Source organism: Ambystoma mexicanum, chromosome 2q, assembly GCF_040938575.1.
Source record: "Ambystoma mexicanum isolate Mex_15411 chromosome 2q, UKY_AmexF1_1, whole genome shotgun sequence".
Lineage (NCBI taxonomy): Eukaryota > Metazoa > Chordata > Amphibia > Caudata > Ambystomatidae > Ambystoma > Ambystoma mexicanum.
In genome coordinates, this window is record NC_090924.1 from 73,986,143 (window position 1) to 74,008,033 (window position 21,891).

The 21,891-nt window shown below is 45.4% G+C and overlaps 1 protein-coding gene across 3 annotated transcripts in view; it reads left to right on the forward strand.

The window, feature by feature from the left end:
- The window catches only part of LOC138569156 (glucagon receptor-like), a 698,697-nt gene extending 681,641 nt beyond the window's left edge, over positions 1–17,056 (forward strand). For all 3 annotated transcript variants that reach the window (XM_069646870.1, XM_069646869.1, XM_069646871.1), the window contains one exon: positions 9,241–17,056. In XM_069646870.1, coding sequence (XP_069502971.1) covers positions 9,241–9,315 — 75 coding nt within the window. In that variant the 3' untranslated portion in view covers positions 9,316–17,056. The remainder of the gene's footprint in view (positions 1–9,240) is intronic.
- Positions 17,057–21,891: the final 4,835 nt, after the last annotated feature.

Consider the following 21,891-nt stretch of genomic DNA (forward strand, 5'->3'; position numbering starts at 1 on the left):
TCCCCCTCCCCATTCTCTCCGTTCGCAGTCTTTATTTCTTCTTACCGTGCAAAAGCCACCTTGTGCCTCCTTCAGGTTTCAATGCTTTGCTCTTCTTGCCCCAAAGTAATGGAGCTCCCTTCCTCTTCCAATTCGTTCCTCTTCTTCTTTACCCGTTTTCCGCTCTCAACTTAAATCTTTTCTCCTGTCTTCTTCATAATTCTATCAGTTTAATTTATTGATCGGCATTCAACTATTATTGCACAGTTTTTTTCCTTCAGCGCTTCGGACGTAAGCACTCTATAAATAAATAAAAATACAACTACAAATCAAGTGTCTGCTGTTCCCAGTTGTTTTTCCTCGCTGTTATCTTTGCTCTTTTCCACTACCTGATGATTTGTAAAGCACTCAGTTTCTTGCCAAAGCTAGGTTGGCTCTCAATAAATACCCTAACAATAATGATGCTTACCCGTCTACCAACACTAACTCTTGGAAATTACCCTGCCTTAAAGGTTGCTCCGCCTTCCGTTTTTGTTACACTGAACAGTGGGTTTCTGATCAAATCACTTATACTCCCATCCAATAAAAGTGATGAAGCAGTCACTAGCACACTTCTAGCCCAGCGGTGTAATCTCTGGAGACTAGGAGTTCCAAGCGCTCACTGGTTATTGCCCAACTCCACCTACACTGAGGCAGCCAGAAAACGACGACGGAATCCTGCCTCCTAACGCATGGTGGCGTACTTGCTTGGCCCTGGCCTGTGTCTGAAAAACTCGGGAGCTTCTAAAGCACGTGTGCCGTTGAAAATACTTTCATGTAAACCTTATGAGCTCTAGAATGAAAGTCCTTTCTTACATGTAGTTCTCCAATGTTGGTATCTTTCATAGACTCACGACCTCCGGCCCGGGAGAATGGGCCTGGCATTTAGTGGCTTTCCGTTGGCACAAGCCTAAATCTGTGTAATGAGCATCCCTTTGCCCAGCCACACTAACAACAAAACAAGGAAGCCCCCGCTGTAGCCCTGGGCAGAGAGGTGGCGGTTGGTGCAGTAGAGAGGGAGGAAGTGAAAAGCGAATGAGCGCTAGTAGCTCCAGGCAGCGCGAGTGCGCATTTACAGAACAGGGGCACTACAGGTAGACAAAAACAGCTAGATTAATGGACATTTCAGAACTGATAGTTGAGGGTTTAGAGGGATGTTGCCCGGTGAGAGTTACAATGGGCTGCATTACGGCTTTGGCGCTACGCGTGCCCGTATTATGGGCACGGCTACCGCCGAACTCGCTACCGGCACCCGCAAATGGGCCATAACCGGCCCATTACGAGTTGAATGGGCCAGTAATTGCCCATTCGCGGGGGCCGGTGTGGGGGGCATGGTTGCACCGGCACTGTTTATAACGGTGGCGGTGCAATCACGAGTTCTGCTCGCGGGTGCCACTCTGCACGCCTGGTCTGACCAGGCGTGCAGAGCGGCACCTGCGAGCAGTACTCGTAATGTGGCGGTACGGTAACAACGGTGCCGGTAGCACTACCGGCGCCGTTGTCACTGTACCGCCACATTCGTAATGAGGCCCAATGCACCCATAAAAATATAAATGTGTGTTAGCAGAGTCACGAGTATAACAAGAACAATTTTATCGTACCAATTTCAACCAACAAAAAACATAAAAATATGCATTCGTAAAAAAGAAAACAGTATTTGGATTAAAATAGCATAGAACAGTTAACTGTTAACTGGACAGTAAAATGTAGTCATTAAAAATTGAGCATCATGTGTTTTCTCTGGACCCGTGCTTTAGAAAGTTATCGAGAGCACCGTAGGGGTCTTGGTCAACTTGACCAGTTCAATCACTTTTGTGGCCATTTCAACCCCTGCTTATTGGTTTCTTTTAGTCGATGGCCTCGTATAATGGGGTACAAATATCTTTAAGTGAGCTAATGTTTTCGCCCATCCCAAACCACAGATACATGAACACTCATTGGTTTCTCGACACTGCCGTGCCCCTGCAGTCCAAGAACTGATAATTAGCCCGGGCAAAATCTCATTAATCGCACCCTTTACCGCTTGTCCCCTATGAGCGTCGGGTATCCCTCTGGCTTCCATTCTCTCAAAATAGGTGAGCGGCCGGGCAGCAATCTCTAGACATCCTTTGGGCTTTTTATGGCTGTATGGAGACCTGCATGATTTTTCACCCGTGTACCACCAGAGGTTTAACTCACAGGTTCTATGAATATTTGCTGCATTTTTTTGCCGAATGCATTTTCCCATATTGTATCATTTTTTTTGCCATAAACAGCAGGGTGAGTACCCCCACCCACCCTTTCCACCCCCACTTCCCTCCTTACTATATCCCTTTTCCATACTTACCATCTGCAAGTTTGTCGTAAAAAAAAAAAAAGTGGAAGAAATGTGGTAAAAATGCCATTCGGTAACAGTGATGTATACGGAGAGCCGTACTATCTTGCCCGAGTGGGTGATTAATTTTACTTCCATAATTGTGTCATGGTGCCTTCATTCATAATATTTTATTCAGATGTCTCCATTAACATGATAAATATATTAAATCACAACTCAGTACGTAATAAAACAAGAACGGGTATAAATATCAGTAAAATACAGCTTGGTCCTACTAAAACCACAAGCTTTACAGCTTTTAAGAGCACGATTAAACCCTTCATCATAGACCCACACTAATGTTTGTTTAGTAAAGTCTCTTCTTTAGAGACTGACCTAAATAATTCATCAGATCATAGAGAAATTGTGGGTTAGTACAAATTAAAAACATTGCCTTCTTACAAGATCTTACATTTAGTGCTAAAAATTAAGGTCTCAGCCATATCATCCTCTACCTTTTATAAAACGGGCATAACAAAATGAAATACACCCGATCTTCATCCGCACCCCTATCACAGCTACATTTTGTTGAAGCCTTTGACCAGGTAATTCTTTTCGCCAGTGGAAGCAGGTTTAACCTGCCATTGAGTCAGAGTCTTCGCCCCTCTGGTGATTCTAAATCTAATATCGGCCCTGGGGCACTCACGATCCCCTTATCCTGTACATAGGCTGCGAGGCAAGGTAGAGCAAGGACTCACCGCCCCTCCCCCACCCATGTTTTGATTTCTGTTTGGACTTGGTCATAATTGACTCTTGATCTTCCAGCCAGGATCTTTTAACAAAGCCCGCTTCCAATCTCGTACCCGACTGGCTTGTATACCTCCAGGCGGCTTTCCATAACTGATAAGCCCAACTGGAGATTTGGGCTTGTAGTTGCATTTAATTTTATTTTTGCAAAAAAGGCTAGCTGTGTAGCTTGTGCCAGGGAGATGATACTCTGGATCCCCAGCTCAATTCTCAATGCACTGCTTTGGCAACCAGGCAGCAGCCCTAGAACTTGATGCCAGAATTGCAGCTCTACGACCTCAAGGGGTTCACAAGAACAGTATCCCCAAATCTCACTGGCATAGAGCGTTTGAGTTAAAACTTTACATCTAAAAACCTTGATGCATTTGTCCAATCTTCAGGCGCAATATTTAAAATAAAACCTTTGTAGGACCTGGAGGCCAATTTTGGCCCTCTCCGCCTGATGTTTAACATGATGCGTCCACTTACAATCTCTCAAAAATGTCATGCCTAAGTACATATACGAATCTAGTACCTCCACTGGTGCCCCTTTGAATTCCACTTCATTCATGTTTTTATTTCCCTTCCCCCAATCGTCACCATCTTAGTTGTATCCTGGTTTAGTTTGTTGACCTCTAAGAACTCCATAGCATATGTAAGCCCATGATTCTGACCAGCTGGGGTAAGTGCCATGATGACAGTGTCGGCAGCGTAAAATAAAGCGCTAAATTCCTTGCGTCGCAGCCTGGGTGGACACACCCTGCTGTTGTCCTTCGTGGATCAAAATCTGCCATAAAAAGTACAAAAAGCAGCGGTGCCTGGGGGCAGCCCAGTTTTACCCCCTTGTTTGAATAAAAAATGCAGTTTTCCCTCATATTTGCTGAAATCCTAGCTTGGCTGTAGCATAATTGCACGAGTCTGAACAAATTTGCAGGTATCCCCAATATTATTAGTTTATTCCACAGTCTACCCCTGTTAATCAAGCCTTTTCAGGTCTAAAAAGGCAGCACACACAACTCCTCCATGAAGCTTAAAATATTTGTCAATAATTAGTGACAGGATATATCAGTTATCCAGAGTAGAAAAAAACACTCCTAAAGCCAGCTTGGCAGTGACCCAGGATATTATTCTCCGATACCCAGTCTTCTAATCTGCCCAAAATGCATTGAGCATACGTCTTTGCTGAGATATCCAATAGGGATAAAGGGTGGTAGCAATTGGGGTCATCTATATCACCATTCTTATAAATCGGGACTATAATCCTGCCACCTGGTTGGGATCCTCCCAGCCCCCTCAATTGTCATGGTACAGATTATCCCCCATTTTCCTCCCTCCAAACGCTTCTGCATATTAGAAGAGTTTTAAACTGCACTAATCCACCTTCTGGTTCCATACCTAGCTCTGTTTTCACGGGGGGGGGGGGGGTAATTGGATTTCATTTTGCAGCACTAAAATGTTTCCTGACAATCAGATTTGCAGCACTAATAATTTTGCAGGAATGCTTCACCCACCATATTTCTGCCCCAATTTCAGCAGAAAAGACTTTACAGCAATACATTCCGAAGGCCTCGGCTGCTATTTTCCCACTAAACCAGGCTGCGAGTCACTGTACCCCATTGGTTGCCTGGGATAATGCTGAGGCAGAATGGGTGTGACCTGTGCGACCCAGGAACCAGAAGCGGAGTGACTCAGACCCAGTAAAACAAGGGCTTGGGTCACAGGGAAAGATCACAGGCAAAAGTATGTAAAATGTCGAGACTGTCTCTCAAACAATCAGGGCGATTGAAATACCATTGGGAAGCAACACTATGGGGCTGATTTTGAGCTCATGATAAAAAGTGTGTGGAAATACGACATTCCCCCCTCCAGTTTCTAGCACCGCCATTCTGAAGCAGCTGGAAGTATTGGAGGGGAGATGTCATACATTCCAGCAGCAAAAGCTGCTAAAATCACTCCTTGTGGGGCAAATATGTGCTCAAGTGGCATTGCAAGCATTTCTTTAAAGACTGCCACTTTAAAGTTTAAGAAAACTTTCTCAAATTAGTAAACTAGTAAAGTGGTGCTGCCGTCTAAGAAATGCTAAATTTATAAAGGGAATAAGTGTGCAGTGGAATTTAACGGCATTATTTTAAGTCCTTTTTTAGACGTGCTGAACCAGTGCTGCTTTGAGGAGAATCTCCTCCATGTTGCTGCCCTGCATTCCTGACTGTTGCTAGGGCTGTTGTCAAGCCGTAAATCAGGCTCATGCAGAAGATGAGGCTTTCGTGTGCCTGCACCACATACTTTCCATATCAGAATATGGTGCTTGTAAGGGAAGTGTAGGGTTCCTCCTTCATGGAAGAACACTTTCCTACGTTTGCACGCACCTCAGAAGTGGCCCCATAACGGGAAAAAAAACACTCTGAAAGTTGCATAAAAATATCAAACCGAACTCAGTCAGGTTATACAGTTAGTGGGTTATTACTAAGCAAAAGGCACGGTAAGAAAGCACATAACGGAGGAGGCAGCACAGTCACAAGCAGTGAAACCAGCACTGACATACTCTAGGAAAGAGTTACAGCAAGGAGAGGGATACAAGAAAAGCATTCAGTACCGGTTCACCCACTATGCAATTGCAGATGTTGCCGCATTCCTGAGCACGGAGAAATCCGGGCGTTCTCACTGCCAGATGCGTGTTATACAGCATGGACCAGACATGCAACACGCTCCATAAAGGTTCATTGTATATAAAGTCTGCTGCACAAAAGAGGACTTTAAGGTGTAACATGTACATTAGAAAAAAGTACGACATCAAACACGAAGCAAAAGAAAAAGAATTCCAAGTCTCCGTCTCAAATCCATTACCTCCCGCATCCCCGCATCACCGCCTCCTCATCAGTCGTTATAAAGTGAGGTGAATCCCAACTTCCAGCCTGGAGGCCTGACTGCTTTCAATAGTTTTCGACCCTTTTCAGGGCCAGCCTCGCCCAGTTCGCCAAGCAAGGCTCGAAAAGGGACTGGATTACCGGGATGCTACATTCTTGAAGATGACTCACAGGGAGCGCGTGCATGAGGGCAGCAGGTTGCATGCATGCTGGTGCTTTCTCTTCCATCTTGGCTGTGCAAGAGACATAGAACAGATGCAGGTGGGACAGAAGCTGGGCTGGATGATGTATGTTGCTGTTCTACTGGACCATACCTTCAATGTACAGGATGTCAGCATGTATGCCTCCCCCCACCCCCACCAATTCTCCCCCCCACTCTTTGTCTCGCACTTATACTATGCTTTGGCCCTAAGCAAACGGCTCTACTGACTTGGTTATCAAGACTGCAAATTTGCTCCGAGACTGTAGAAAGTCACCAGATAGTCATCACACCTTCATCCACCATCAGCTCACACTAACCGACCAAGGCGAACACACTTGGGGGGGGGGGGTATTTACCTCATGTTCAGATGAATGCCTCCCACTCAGCTCCCAGGTCCTCCTCTTGGAAAGCTGTGCAGGGTACATTAGATCAGAGTGGCAGCCTTGAAGGGGAGTCTGCGTATGTGTGGTGTGACGTGGAGGAGGAGATGAATGCCTCCCACTCAGCTCCCAGGTCCTCCTCTTGGAAAGCTGTGCAGGGTACATTAGATCAGAGTGGCAGCCTTGAAGGGGAGTGTGCGTATGTGTGGTGTGACGTGGAGGAGGAGATGAATGCCTCCCACTCAGCTCCCAGGTCCTCCTCTTGGAAAGCTGTGCAGGGTACATTAGATCAGAGTGGCAGCCTTGAAGGGGAGTGTGGGTATGTGTGGTGTGACGTGGAGGAGGAGATGAATGCCTCCCACTCAGCTCCCAGGTCCTCCTCTTGGAAAGCTGTGCAGGGTACATTAGATCAGAGTGGCAGCCTTGAAGGGGAGTCTGCGTATGTGTGGTGTGACGTGGAGGAGGAGATGAATGCCTCCCACTCAGCTCCCAGGTCCTCCTCTTGGAAAGCTGTGCAGGGTACATTAGATCAGAGTGGCAGCCTTGAAGGGGAGTGTGCGTATGTGTGGTGTGACGTGGAGGAGGAGATGAATGCCTCCCACTCAGCTCCCAGGTCCTCCTCTTGGAAAGCTGTGCAGGGTACATTAGATCAGAGTGGCAGCCTTGAAGGGGAGTGTGCGTATGTGTGGTGTGACGTGGAGGAGGAGATGAATGCCTCCCACTCAGCTCCCAGGTCCTCCTCTTGGAAAGCTGTGCAGGGTACATTAGATCAGAGTGGCAGCCTTGAAGGGGAGTCTGCGTATGTGTGGTGTGACGTGGAGGAGGAGATGAATGCCTCCCACTCAGCTCCCAGGTCCTCCTCTTGGAAAGCTGTGCAGGGTACATTAGATCAGAGTGGCAGCCTTGAAGGGGAGTGTGCGTATGTGTGGTGTGACGTGGAGGAGGAGATGAATGCCTCCCACTCAGCTCCCAGGTCCTCCTCTTGGAAAGCTGTGCAGGGTACATTAGATCAGAGTGGCAGCCTTGAAGGGGAGTCTGCGTATGTGTGGTGTGACGTGGAGGAGGAGATGAATGCCTCCCACTCAGCTCCCAGGTCCTCCTCTTGGAAAGCTGTGCAGGGTACATTAGATCAGAGTGGCAGCCTTGAAGGGGAGTCTGCGTATGTGTGGTGTGACGTGGAGGAGGAGATGAATGCCTCCCACTCAGCTCCCAGGTCCTCCTCTTGGAAAGCTGTGCAGGGTACATTAGATCAGAGTGGCAGCCTTGAAGGGGAGTGTGCGTATGTGTGGTGTGACGTGGAGGAGGAGATGAATGCCTCCCACTCAGCTCCCAGGTCCTCCTCTTGGAAAGCTGTGCAGGGTACATTAGATCAGAGTGGCAGCCTTGAAGGGGAGTCTGCGTATGTGTGGTGTGACGTGGAGGAGGAGATGAATGCCTCCCACTCAGCTCCCAGGTCCTCCTCTTGGAAAGCTGTGCAGGGTACATTAGATCAGAGTGGCAGCCTTGAAGGGGAGTGGGCGTCTGTGTGGTGTGACGTGGAGGAGGAATGAAGACATAGTGCATCTACGATGTAGGAGTGTGTGGTGGAGGGCCACTGTAGTCCAACCAGAGGTCAAGCAGAGGGCAGTACATGTGATGGGGGTAGTGGCGAGCATGAGAAGCTTGACTTCATCTCCGCTACGTATCACAGTGTGTGTACAGCATCATCAACCCAGACAATGCATCTCAGGAAGCAAGCCTGTGACCCACTTCCTGATTCTAAACAAGAAACAGAGCAACACTAACTCTGGGCACAGGCCTCTGTGCAATGCAAGACCTGCCCTGCCAATTTAGGAAAAGAAAACCATCAGACAAGCCTTGGAAACATTTCAGTCCAAACCTCACTGCAAGGATGTCATCCTCTTAATGACATGAAGTCTTCATATCGAATATTTTATATAGAATTGATCATAGCGCAAATATTTTTTAACGAACATTTTTATAGAGAATTAATTCAGGGGTGGGGTAAAGGGTTAAATATTTTTGGTAAGCAGGTGGGGTGGTTTTTAGGGGTTGGAAATGGGCGTTTGGGGGAGGAGACCTACCAAAATAAATACATAAATAAATCGCATTCTCTATAAAGTTTTTCGTTGTAAAATATTCGATATAGGTTCATTCTTTATAAAATATTTCGGTATAAAGACATGTAACTCTTCTTAATGAAGTAGAAGCACTGCACCAGTGCAGTGTGCCTCTACTCACTCTCTTCCATCTACCGCCATTACTTTCTTGAACCATATAACGTACCCTATGCTGTACTGCCTCAAACAATGTGTGTGTATGTTAGAACCCAGAATGAAAACAGAGGCAGGTGGGGCAAGTGCTTGCTGTTTTGTATGGTCTGGGGCAAGATTCCAGCAGTCAAGCTGCAAAGGGAGGATCACCGACTGAGGTTGCGAAAGCAGAGCTCTGTGTTGATATAAGAGGAGGTGTTGCGGGTGTGGAACGATGGGCACTGGTAAGTGCTGGCCTCTCTAGGAGCGTGGAAGAGCTATTGGTCAGGCTTGCGGTGCAGGCGCATAGCTGTGTAGAGTACTAAAGAGGCGGCTGTACAGGCCCACACAGAGCAGTAGTGGCAGAGGCAAGTGCATGACGCTGTACACGGTCATTCACATCAGCCCAAATGCTCCATTCATCTGCCCTCTTTTGCTTTCCCAGGTAAAGTCTGAGATGAAGAAAAAATGGCAGCTATGGAAACTCGACCAGCAAGCACCCTGCTGCGCCCGACGGTGACCATTCTTTCGATGCTGCAGCAGCAGACCTAAGAGCCACCAAAGGAGGAAAAGCTGTAGTTCGCAGCACTCTTCAGTTTCCTCCCACGGATGAGGTGTTCCTCTCACGCCAGCATCCAGAGCAGAACAACTCTCATCCATCTTAGGCGAGAAGATCTCAGACTGTCCAGTTACTTGACAGGAGGAAAACGCAGCCGCAGCAGATACGAATGACCATAGAGTCTGCCATTGCTGCACACAGTGGATATGCTACTGTCTTAAGAGTGGTTATCACATGGTAAAACATGTTTGAAAACAAATGTGCTTTCATCACAGGCCAGATGATATCTCTATTGCACACAACGGAGCTTGGAATAGACTTCAAAAACCGTTAATATGGCAGCAAAAGGCTTCCCCCTCTGGATTATCAGTGCCAACCTTCATCCTGCACAGCTGTAACTCAGCAGGGGCATTGTCAGGGTGTTATGTTGTGCAAGGTTTTTATGACATTGTGTGCCACGAAAGAATCTTGTAAGTGCCAATAAGTGAACCTAAATATGTAACATTTCAGTGACCCTCAACTTCAATAGCTTAGATCATATCCATTATTAACAACTGTAAATCCTTAAATGGGGCATTAGGACAATTAGTGTATGGCGGTCTATAAGAACCCCAAGAGGCAGGATGCCGGTGCAAGCTCACTCTACTACATAGGTTTGCTGTGCCCCTCATATCAGGATGTGGGCTCAGCCTGCATATGCTCATCCATTGGGTCTCCTGGTGAAGCAGGTTTGGCCAGTAGGTATTGCACTGAATGTGAGGGCGTCTCTGGACTGCATTGATACTTATTGGGTAGATAACCTATTCTTAGGCTCGGATACAAGCTGGGACCCCGTTCTCATTTCCAGCACAGGGTATCTTCTAAACAGGAAAACCATAAGCACTGCCGCCGGAGTGCACAGGCAATGTGAGATGAAGAGTGGTCTGGAAGACAGACTAGACTGCAAGCCTGCTCTCTTTGCAGCACTGTATACAAGGCTCTGGAGACAATCACCACCACTTGCAGACATGAAGACCAAAGAGAGACTTAAGGTAGCAGATGGAGAAAATACTGTAGAGCGACTCCCCCGTCCCTAAAACTACACATTAGCAGCAACATTGTACTTTTAAACTACTGTAAACAGATTATACAAATGTGTATAATAAGTGGCACGCAAATAGTCCAGGGCCATTATGCACTTAAATGCTACCCCTTAGAGTTTGGAAACTGTAAAGTCCCCTCCCCCCCCCATATTCATAGCGATGCCATCTCTAACCTCATATCGCTTTTCCAATGTACTTGTTGGGGTGAGCATGCTGCAGAGATCTGTGCTTGCCCTTGGTGGCAAGCAGGAGTCCGCAAGTCTGTGTTGTCCAGCACCAGCTTCTGATCGCATGGTCCAGGAGTCATCTCTTGCTTATCATGGACTGCATTCAAAAGGTGATCAGATGCAGGGGTAAGGGAAGGGGTTATGTGATTCTATACAAGATACCAATACAGAACTACATTTACAGGTAATTTATTATCTTGCAGGATTGAGTCGGTTATACATTTGCATACTTAGAAAACGGTTCACAAGGAAGTTAAAGAAGCAATTTACTACAAGAAATATACAAAAAAACGTTAAACATATTCCTTCCATTTCCAGATAGAAATCGAGAAATATCAATAGGCCACAGAAATATAGTCTTCAGCGCAGCCTGGCGGCGCAGAGCACCATCAAGAGATGATGTCCAGTGAGTATGGGGATCCTGGCTGTAGCCACCTTACAGATTTCCTGAAGTTTTGCAAATAAAGTGGCAGTCGTTGCCCTTCTCCTGGAATGTACTGTTCACAGACTGAATTTCTAACGCTCTTCGCACCAATGTCATCATTATAACAAATTCCAATTTCCATGACAAAAACCTTAAATCACAGGTATGCATTGGTTCAAGCAGTGCACCCACCAATTTGGATTCCATATTGAGCCCCCATTCTAGAGCCATCCTACAAAAAGGTGTAAAGTTGCAAAACAAACCCCTCAAATTCCTCATCACTACAACCCATGTACAAGGATCCATGACATTCTTGTTTCTAGACCTTGTAATTGAATACTAATCAATTCTTCTTGGCAAATGTTGCAGGGCAGATTTAGCCAACATCAACAAGTACTGTATGATTACTTGAAGGTGACAAGGAATAAAATGTAAGCTTGAAGCTACTGATCGTACCTTATGCAGGTAGATGTTGGCTTGTTGGTGGCATAGCCATGTAGTCTTGATCCAGACACAGGAGACTACATGCAAAGACTTCAATAGCCACACAGCCAGATTGAGCACCACTGATTGTGTTAAAATAGCGTGTCTTGCTACCTTGATAACACCATGTGACAATGTGGTAATGAAACAAAGTTGCAAAGTTTGCTGCAGGAGTTGTCTCTAGCAATGATTCGCTCCTGCTTTAGATCCATTACAGGGAACTTGCAGAAGGAGTTTAAAATCCTGTGTACTACCCTCTAAATCAATGCTACCAAGAAAATATCTCTTGTGTAATGATTCAAGGGTTGACCTCTGACCTGGTAGTTGCTAACTGATGAACTGCTTCCTAAACTACCTTTCTCGCCCCATCTTTGGATGGAGAACAAATGAGCCATTCGTCCAATCAATGTATTTTAAGCCTTAAGCAAGTTGCTCCTGGAGTCAACCACCTTTTGAAAAGCCTTGGCGCAAACATCAGACCATAGGTCATTATCTTGAATTGTTAACCTTCACCCAGAAACTCAAACCTCAGAAACGTTTGATGCTTCTTGTACATAGAACAATGAACATACCATTTATACAGATCAAAAGCACAGAGAAAATCATTTTCTTGAATTGTAGGACTTGCAGACTGGAATGTTACCATCTTGGAATGTCTCTTAATGGCGAACATTTGAGCACTATTGTCGCCGGACCTCTCTGCCCTGCTGGCATTTTTCTTTACCAATGTCTCTTATCTCTTGTAGCTCGAACTGCTCTTCTGGCATATGTGTTTTTACAATTGGAATACATTGAGATTTTTGTTCAAAATCAAATTAATACCCTACTGCCACAATAACCATACACTATTTGTCAATTTTTAAAGACTAGCAAATCCTTTTGGAAGCCAGCAAATCCCAACAGGGTGTTTGGGTGGGAGTGCAGTGTACAACGTCTGGCTTGCTTAGTCTGCTTGGACTGTGCTCTTCTAGTTTGAAGGCACCCCTGCAGGTATCCAGTAATATGTTCAGCGAAAAATTGCAGTTTTTACAAAAAGTCGCAGGCAAAAGCCCATAGTGTGACCCAGTAAAAGTGTTTGCATTATACCACACAAGGGGAGCTGGGGTTGTGGGGGTGTCTCCCGCTCCCTTTGCGTGGTATAATGGGTCTGGGTGTCCCGGGGGCCACACCACCGCCTTTTTGCTGCGATTTTTCCAAAAAACTGCCATTTTCACACCAACTTTATTACATGGAACCCGCCACTCCATCCCACCTCCCTGCTAAAAGCCCAATACTAGAAGCCAAAGAAGGTTTGGGCTCATTGCAATTCCGGATTGAACAGCTGACACTTTTGTTACTGATCTTACTGTGCTTCCGAAAAGAAACCGAGGAGTCTCTTACCGGGAAAGCCCCGCCACTCGGTCCATACCGGTCTCTGCTATATTGGCACTGATGTGTCCAGACAACACAGCCCAAATCATTCATGATTTAGCCAACACTGCCTCCTGAGCACTAACGCATTGTTCACATGCTGTATCTGGCACCCTGTATTTCTTATATGGACTTTTTCATAGGCATGGAGTCCGCACCATCATCATTTGTTATTCCTTTACACAGCTTTGGCATTATGGGTATTGCCATATATTCAGCGGTTGAGTCCGTATTACGTTTTCATCCCGGGATCCTGGACATCTAATTGCAAACTATTGGCAATCCTGCCATCAATCTCAAAAACACAAGGTTATCAGCACGAGATGATGCAGGTGATAAGAGTTGGTGTGTTTTGTTTTTTGGAGTAGCCTTGTTTGTTTGCAGTTATTCCAAATTCCCCTCTTCACGATGAACCAAACCCACCCAACTGGAAAAGACTGCAGTAGCATAGTAGTTGAAAGAAACCTAGAAGGTTCCTCGAAATGCTATTCCATGTCACACCTTTTCCCCATAACAGGGTTGGGGGAATACGGTCCCTTTCTTCTGGAGGCTTCCTATATAATAGAGGCGTTTCGGTGAAAATATGATCTGTTTCCTGTCCAAGAGTGACCAATGCCTTTCTCATGTGGACCTGTGACAATACCAAGAACAGAGTGACAACGGGATAGTGATGTCCAAGGCTGTGACCCTCTAAGAAGACAGGGTTGAAGGGCTCCTTTATCGATGGTGCTCCCCTGGAACGGGAGGCAGATTAAAAGACAAAATCGGAAGTATAGTGAATCAGAGGGAGATAAGTGCAAGAGACAGGGGAGTCAGAGGATGAAAGGATCACAGAGAGAACGATGTGACAGAGGGGAGAATGTCAAACAGATGGGAAATTGGGGTCAGGAGGCTTCTTTGCATTTTGCACTGCCCTTCTCCTCACTTGTACCCAATCTCCCCCAGACTTTCTTACATCCTAAAGACCAGTGTTGTACAATGTCATCTTTGACTGAGACCTGTCTCATGCAATTGAAGAATGGAGGCTTTTCAATCTTCAAAAATGAACCCCACCAAGACAGAGTTTCAACTCTACCACATGTATGCCACTAAAATCCCTCGGCATTAATTCATATGGCCTGAGGTAACCGAAATCTATTGCCTGCTTTCTGGATTCCAACTGGATGGCTGTTCCAAAGAAATCTTTCCTAGCTTTCCACCACCCAACAGTTAGACCACAATTCCCAGGCTCTGGTTCCCTTGCACAGGCTCCCCACTCCATCCCTGTATTTCTTTAAAGGGTTGCGGAATTACTTATAGGGAACGTATAGGCTCACCTGATGGTGGGTTTGCAGTGCACTTGTTAAGGGCTTGCGGACTAAGGGGTGAATAGAATGCAAACGGCCTGGTGCTACACTGCTGATGCAAAAATATTTAGATACTTTTTAGGGGTGCACAATCTTGCTTTTCAATCTGTAGTTTTGTGAAGCTGTAATACAGTTTGGCATTGATATTACAATACACCATCTATCCATGCCTTGTGGTTAAGTGAAATCCTTTTTTAATAGTTTCTCACATAGTAGTTTATTATTTACAAATACATTTTCTTCTGGCAATTTGCGGAGTCTAATAATGTTGATCTTCGAGCAAATGTACACATCGTGAGACACTTGTTTAAATAAACACATGGCCACAGAACACAAGGCCATAGAAAAACAGGCCCCAAGATAGATGTGTGCGAAACCAGAAACACAAATTACAAAACAAGTCCTAAAGAAGCACAACTAGTTGCGGGAAACAGTTCATTTAAGAGCAAGCAAATATTCGAAGATACTTAAAGTAAACTGTATCACAGTTTCAGAAAAGTTGAGATTAAAAGGAAAATAAAATTGTTGACCCATTAGAAAGATTTTTCAAGACAACATAATAGGATGACAGGACGCAGAATGGCCTGCTAATCTTAAAACAATACCTACAAAACCCTGGCTCATGGTGCCAATAAACCTCAGTGTCCAGGGGCCAAGGGCAGAGAGGACTGACACAGACTTGCAGCCTACACATTGTGTTGAGCAAAATTGTCTGCTCTGGCTTTGTCGGCAGCCAGACCTAATATCTGGGGCGGAGTACCTGTGCAGCATCACCTTCGGTCTACTGGCTCGTTATTCCATAAACCGTGCTCATCGTCACAGGGCACTCCTGCCTTTCTAACCTCTGGAAAGGTCATTTCATTAGCTTTTACTACAACAATTTGCTTCCATCCAGGATGAGGGTACACTCTCTAACAATCCCGAATCAAGTAAATCAGAGTGTGCAGGTGTGGCTGCGGGAGAGCTCAAAGCTAGACCTTCCCACTCCAGCTTTAAGTTCCAAGGTGGCATCTGACACACAGGTAGGAAGGCTGAGAATTGGTGGTATATGCAGAAGATTCCCAAAAGAGCTTTGAAATGGTTTAAGAGCTGCCCAGTATTTTGACGACAATTGCATTGGAACCACTAAAGGAAAATGGCAGGAAGATAGGCAGAGATGAAGGAACAGCAAGAACAAAGCACTGCACCCAGCTGCAAATGTACAAACCGAAGCCCTCACACACTTGGGTGAACTTGGGGCCAGTCGGTTTTTCCAACTATAAAATAGGGCAGGCAATAGTTCTGGGATTGAAGCCTATGGTCAGAGACCTCAGCACAAAACATGTGGCGCACTGATGTTTACGGCAGCTGTCTGCGCCTTGCTTTTTTCCTGTCAATGTAGACAGCAGTGTCTCAAAATGCTGGAACGCAACAGATTAGCACTATACAGAACACCAAAACAAACAAGTGTATTTTTGCTTTAAAGCACTCTCAGGGAGCAGGCTCAGAGCCTTTTCGCAAAGTGTGAGCTATGGGCCCAGGCATCGACTCCAAAAAAACTCATTAAAAAAGCAGAGATGAGAGGTAAAATCCACATTTATTTTCATTTTAATTTCTAAGACTAGTAGCCTTAAATTCCCAGTGCATAAACGCAGTGGCTCCAAGTCATGCTTCCATCTGGAATAGGGAGATTTTAATCTCTCACCACAGACCATAATCATTTTTCCCCAGGACCACAAACATCTGCCTAAATAATGGAATGGTTTCCAGGAGTAAAGAAGTGTTACCATCAAGCGTTTCTGAGCCTTACCTGATGGTAATCCCGATCACGCAACGGCATGCAGCTCGCTCCCATCTCAGACGGCATTTTTGTTCCGGAATGGCCACTGACGAAAGGGAGATGGGACTACGTTCAGTCCCTGCTTATGGTTCCATGGTGGCCATTTTCTTTGTTTACTATGGCACCCATAGAAAGAGAAAACAGACTACATTGTTTGTCCGTGGCGGCCATTTTTTAAAAACCTTTTTTCAACTTTTTTTTCCCGGCTGCGAAACCCAACGCGTCTCGCAGCCGAGGAAAAAAAAAAACATTAGTACCCTGGTCTAACGGGCCGGGGTACTAATGGCAATAAGCCCCTCGACGGCAGGCCTGCCACATTAACGGTATACAAAACCGTTTTCCACATAGTGTGCTTAGGTTCTAGTTGAGATTGTTAACATCAGAGTTGTATGTTTCAAAGTGGTCAAAATAAAATTTCCCCCAACCCTCCTGTTTTTCTATCCTTTTAACCCCACCACAACCCCATCCCCACCCATTGTAACCCCTTAACCCACTACCATATATCTATATATTTTATTTTGGTATTTTGGCTTTCGGTAAAACTTACCACATTGATTTATTTTTGGTTTAAATGACTGGGTACTGTTCAGATTTATCTGATAATCACTTCCACAGTTCAAATACTTTCAAAACAGAATGTAAAGTGAAAGCTGCTTCATCAGTGAACGAGACCAGATGACAGATATTGCCAAAGAGCAACCATCACTATGTTCAAAAGAAGAAAGGTGAACTACTACACGGCACAAAGAAATATTTTAGAGACAAAAAAAAACATTCACGGTTTTCAACTTAAGTTTTTTTTTTAATGTCAAAATTAAATCGCAAATGTACCTCCATGGATAAAAATCATTCAATTTATGTTGTACAGATATTTTTCTTTTACAAAAAATAAAACTTTATTTTTCACAAAGCTCACGTCTGCTGTTGTTTCTTTGGTTTAAACGATTGGTGGCCTGGGCAGGCTCAAATGCCTGCTTTTACAAGTAGAAGTCCTGCATCAAGACATCTTATTTGGCTACTATGAGCCTTTCTGAGTTCAACTCATTGCCCTACGTAGAATAAGTTATCACACATGGGACAACGGTACTTCTAGTCTATAGTCCTCTTTCGTCTATGCGTTCCGGAGGTTGTTCCCGCCTAGCAGGCAGGGCAGGAGCCCTCGCTGCGCAGCACTAAACTGAAAACATTCATCAGGAGCGTACACAACCACCTGTTGTACGTGCACTACCTCCACCAATCGCCACTTCTTTTCAATCGGTTTACTGAACCCGCAGCACTCTAGAAAGCATGGACAGACAGTGGTATGCATGGCGGAAATGGGACAAGAAGTACAGTTGCCACTACAGTGAGCTACTGATCTTACTCATAAATCCATTCCCTGCTGTGCCATATGCTTGGCAGACTACAAAGTATTCCAAACAGGAAAGGTGCAGGTAGTAGTCGGAAGGACCTGGTATATTAACCCCAAAACAATCCATAAAACACTTACTAAAGTGAGCTTTCACCGTTGAACTAGTAACCAAGAATAATGCTTACAGAAAGTGTGGTGCGGTTAATGTTGGAGCTCTCCTCCTCTATATTTAAAGGGTACGTGTCATTGCAATCCAATCCAAGAGACTTTAGCTCTCATACAAATGGGCATCAAATCCTTTTGAGGCCATTTTATAGCATAATATTCCGAAACGCCTCTAGAGCTTTCCCAATGCAGATCACACATAAAGGGTTGGTAGACTAAATGTTTTGTTCGTTCTAGGTAACACTCTAGGGCTCTACCAACACGCCTTCTGCCTCAGCTGATGGGTTTGGGGGAAAACACTGAATGAATACTGTCAGATGTGAAATTCAGTGACCACATCAGGGAGGAAAGTTGGGTGAGCTCCGAGAGCAATGTCTCTGCATGAAAAACAGTAAATGGTTCTTCTGAGTAGAGCTTGAAATAATTAACAATAGCCAACTGTTCTAGTAAACAATACTAAAAACCTGTTTTTCTAGATAAAGAAATTCAGTTTAAATGAGGCCATTTATTCAAGTATTTTGTAAGCCAAGACTGTAACAGCTATGCCCAAGTCCCATATTGGGTGAGGTACTTTAACTGGAGAAAAACAAAATACGAATTCATCCTACAAATAAAATCTCTTCACAACTGGGTTCTGAAATGAAAAAACGACTATAGATTTTTTTAAATATGCCACAATAGCTGAAAATGATGTACGGCGTCAGTCCTATCCCTGATTTGGCTACATCTGAAAAGAAGTACAATGAATCAGCCACTGTACACATTCCTCTATAAAGCCCAATGACCAAATGTTGTCCTTGTGCTTTTGCCACCTAGATTATCTTTAAATTATACTCAGACAGGAAAAGATCAACGTAAGCCCGGAAGGAAGCAACTAGGGACATTGATGAGGAATGGGTGAAACACCAACCTCCACCTCTATGGGAAACTCGCTCTTCACATTAGGAGTTCCAAATGCTGGTAGCGTTTGGGCTATTTCGGAGCGATCATCAAGACCTGGAACTTGAGTCGAAGTATAAGCGACATATGGAGTGTAGGGAAGACAAAGCAACTGCCCACCTCATTGGAGGACAACATCCTCCATTTAACCCTCGAGTAGGACCTACCACTACCATGATGGGGGCTTTTTCTGTTTTGAGCAACAAGCTAATTCAACGATGGCGAGCCCTAGTGTGTGAACACTTGGTTCAGAACCCCTCAATGCATCCCCCCTCTCCTGCAGAGTGAATTTGCATGGGTGTTCAAGATTCTAGTCAGGGGAGCCTCCTCTGGGTTAATTTCCATAGTGGCGTAGATACAGAGCCGAATTGTAGAGAGGAGGGCATAGTTTCCATTCTGCTTATTGACATACAATATTACAGGGGTTGTGTCAGTTAGGATCAACACACTTCATGCTGAACAGATTGTAGAAAGGCTGTGTATGCCAGATAAATCACTAAAATCTAGGACATTTATCTAGAATGTCTGTTGCTATGGAATCGGACACAGTGGTTTCTCAAGTGGCCATTGCTGAAGAGAGAAATCGCCTAGCAGAGATATTGCTGGGCCTACATCCCAGGAAAGAAATCCAACGAAAAGATTAGAATCACTTTCCCACCATGAAAGGTCCGGTAAAATATCTTGGCAGATACAAAAGCTGCCTGTGGTTGTAGGTCTTGGTCCCAACTGGTTGAAATTAGTGATTACTGATGCTCCATACACATTTCACTATAAGACACTACAAGGGTGTATGAGGCCATGTATAAATTATGCCTCCAAAGGAGAAATTACTTACCACCAATTTTCTTTCTATGGATTCTTCTTCCGCAGATTCCTCATCAAATAGATATCCCTTCCAGTGTCAGCTGCTTGGAAAACATTTTGACAGGGGCCGTAGTGCATCTCGACTCAACCGTCGATCCGTCTTGACTCAATGCGCCGGTCGTCAACTCTGGAAGGGACGTCTGTCGCCGTACAAATACTGTGCAACTATGCCCCAATACCTCAGATATCCACCCTTTTTTCCCACTAAGCTCAGCCACTGTGGAGGAAGGACACAAGACTAGGAAACAGCCAAAACTGTTACAAAAAAGTGGAACAAAACAGTACAATTTTTTTTAATGAGGAACGGGTCTGTTAGAAAGTGTAGAGAATCACTTCTGAATGGCAAGAAGCGGAACAATTAGAAGCATTTCCCACAATAAGCGGATAGTCAACATGAAATACATGCTCTTTCATAGCAGTGCTGGATGGGAGGGTGATGAGTAATCTGCGGGAGAAGAATCTTTATAAAGAACATTTGCGATAAGTAATTTCTCCTTCAGTGGATTGCTTTTCTCCCGCAGATTCCTCATCATGTAGACTCCGAAAGCAGTACGTAGACTGGTGGCTGGATGAAAGACCCTATATCAGACAGTTCTGATCAGCCCCACGTGACACATCCAAACAATAATGCTTAGCAAAAGTGTGCAACGAGGACCAAGTCGCAGCCCAGCAAATATCTTTAACTGGCACTCCCCTTTGCAGTGCCAAGGATGCGCTACAACTCTTGTGGCGTGCTCCCCGATGTCAGCTCCTTACCTGCATGCTGATACCACTCCGCTATATAGAGCGTTATCCAAAAGGAGACTGTGTTTAGGAACAGCCAACTTTTTCCATGACAGGGGAAAAAGCTACAAACAACTGATCAGCCATCCTGATTTCTGATGTTCTCGCCACTTAGAAACTAAGGGTCCTCTTCGGGTCAAACCTGTGGAACCTCTTCTCTTTCTTGAAAGGGTGAGGAGGAGGGTAAAGCACAAGTAAGTGAATGGCCTGGGAGAAATGAAACTCAGACACAACCTTGGGCAGTTTCAAGGACACCTCCTCATTGTTAAAGAAACAGAGACAGTGAGGTTTGCATGACAAGGCCTGCAGCTCACGGACCCTTCTGGCTGATGCGATTGTTCATGCTGAAAACTGCCTTTTTGGTGGCAGTCTCAAAGAACAGGAGTGCCTAGGCTCAAACGGAGCAGCATAAGGAAGATTAAAACCAAATGAAGATTCCAATCAGGGGCAACCAAAGGAATGGGCAGAAACATTCATAAGGCTTTTCAGGAATTGGTCCATAACAGGGATTGTGAAAAAAGACTTTGATCCCAGAGACCGTTTGAACATAAAGCTGCCAAATACCCTTTGACTGTGGCCACCTGAAGGCGTGATGAGGCTAATGACAGAAGGAAATCCATCACTACAGTGCTGGGCCAAGAGTTCCCTAAACCACGCCTCCAATATTATCCATTTGCTCACGTACCGAGATTTTGTAGACTGTGTGCAGCCAGCAACATCTGAAGCACCTCTTCCGAGAGGTCCCAGTCATCATGCCGCATCTTCTCAAGAACCATGCATGTAGATTGAAGGACTCTGGGCTCTGGTGGCGTACCTGGCCTTCCGACTGAGATAGGAGGTCCGGCCAGCGAGGCAACCGCAAAGACAGGCAGATGGCCAAGTCCAGAAGCTGCGGATACCAGGTCTCCTTGCCCAATCCAGGCCAATCCAGATCATGGTAGTCTGAAACCTCCTCAATCTCCTGTGAACCCACACAGCCCTCTCCAACCTGCATCCATCTCCAGCACTCTTGATGTCCTTGCCCCCGTCATGAGGATGTGTTTGAAGCCCACATCCAAGTGCAACTCTTGGTATGACGCAGACCTTGCCACGCTTAAACACAAGTGTAGGGCTGCTGAGAGGAAGTGGAGAGCATCAGGCTCATCCTCTGACAAACTGGTCTGCCGCCAGCGCCAAAGGCAACACAGACTCTCTGTCCTGTCCAAGAAGAGAGATTACATCCAGGCCTGCGTCCCTGCGGACTCTAACAACACGGCCAAACTCTACAAAATCTAGAAGGAGCTAGCCAATCCTGCTGCAGTCTCCACCTCTTCTGTTCCCTCCCAGGCCCTCTGCATGGCACTGGCTTCTCACTTCAGCACTAAAACTCAGGACATCCCGTCTTCTCTCTTCGCTTCCTCTCCCCCCTACCTCTCTTGGCCCCTCTCTGGCTGTCTCTCCCCCTCCTTTCTCCTCTTTCCCTGTGTTCAATCCTGATGTTTCTAGACAAGTCTGATCTATGAAAGTCTCGTCCAAGCAGGTGCTCCCCTGCTCCTTCAGAATCATCAAGTACCACATTGACACCCTCGCTCCAGCCTTGGCTGATTTCTGCAATCACTATCTTGCCACTGGGACTTCCCCTCCCCCTAAAGTACTCCCTTGTGC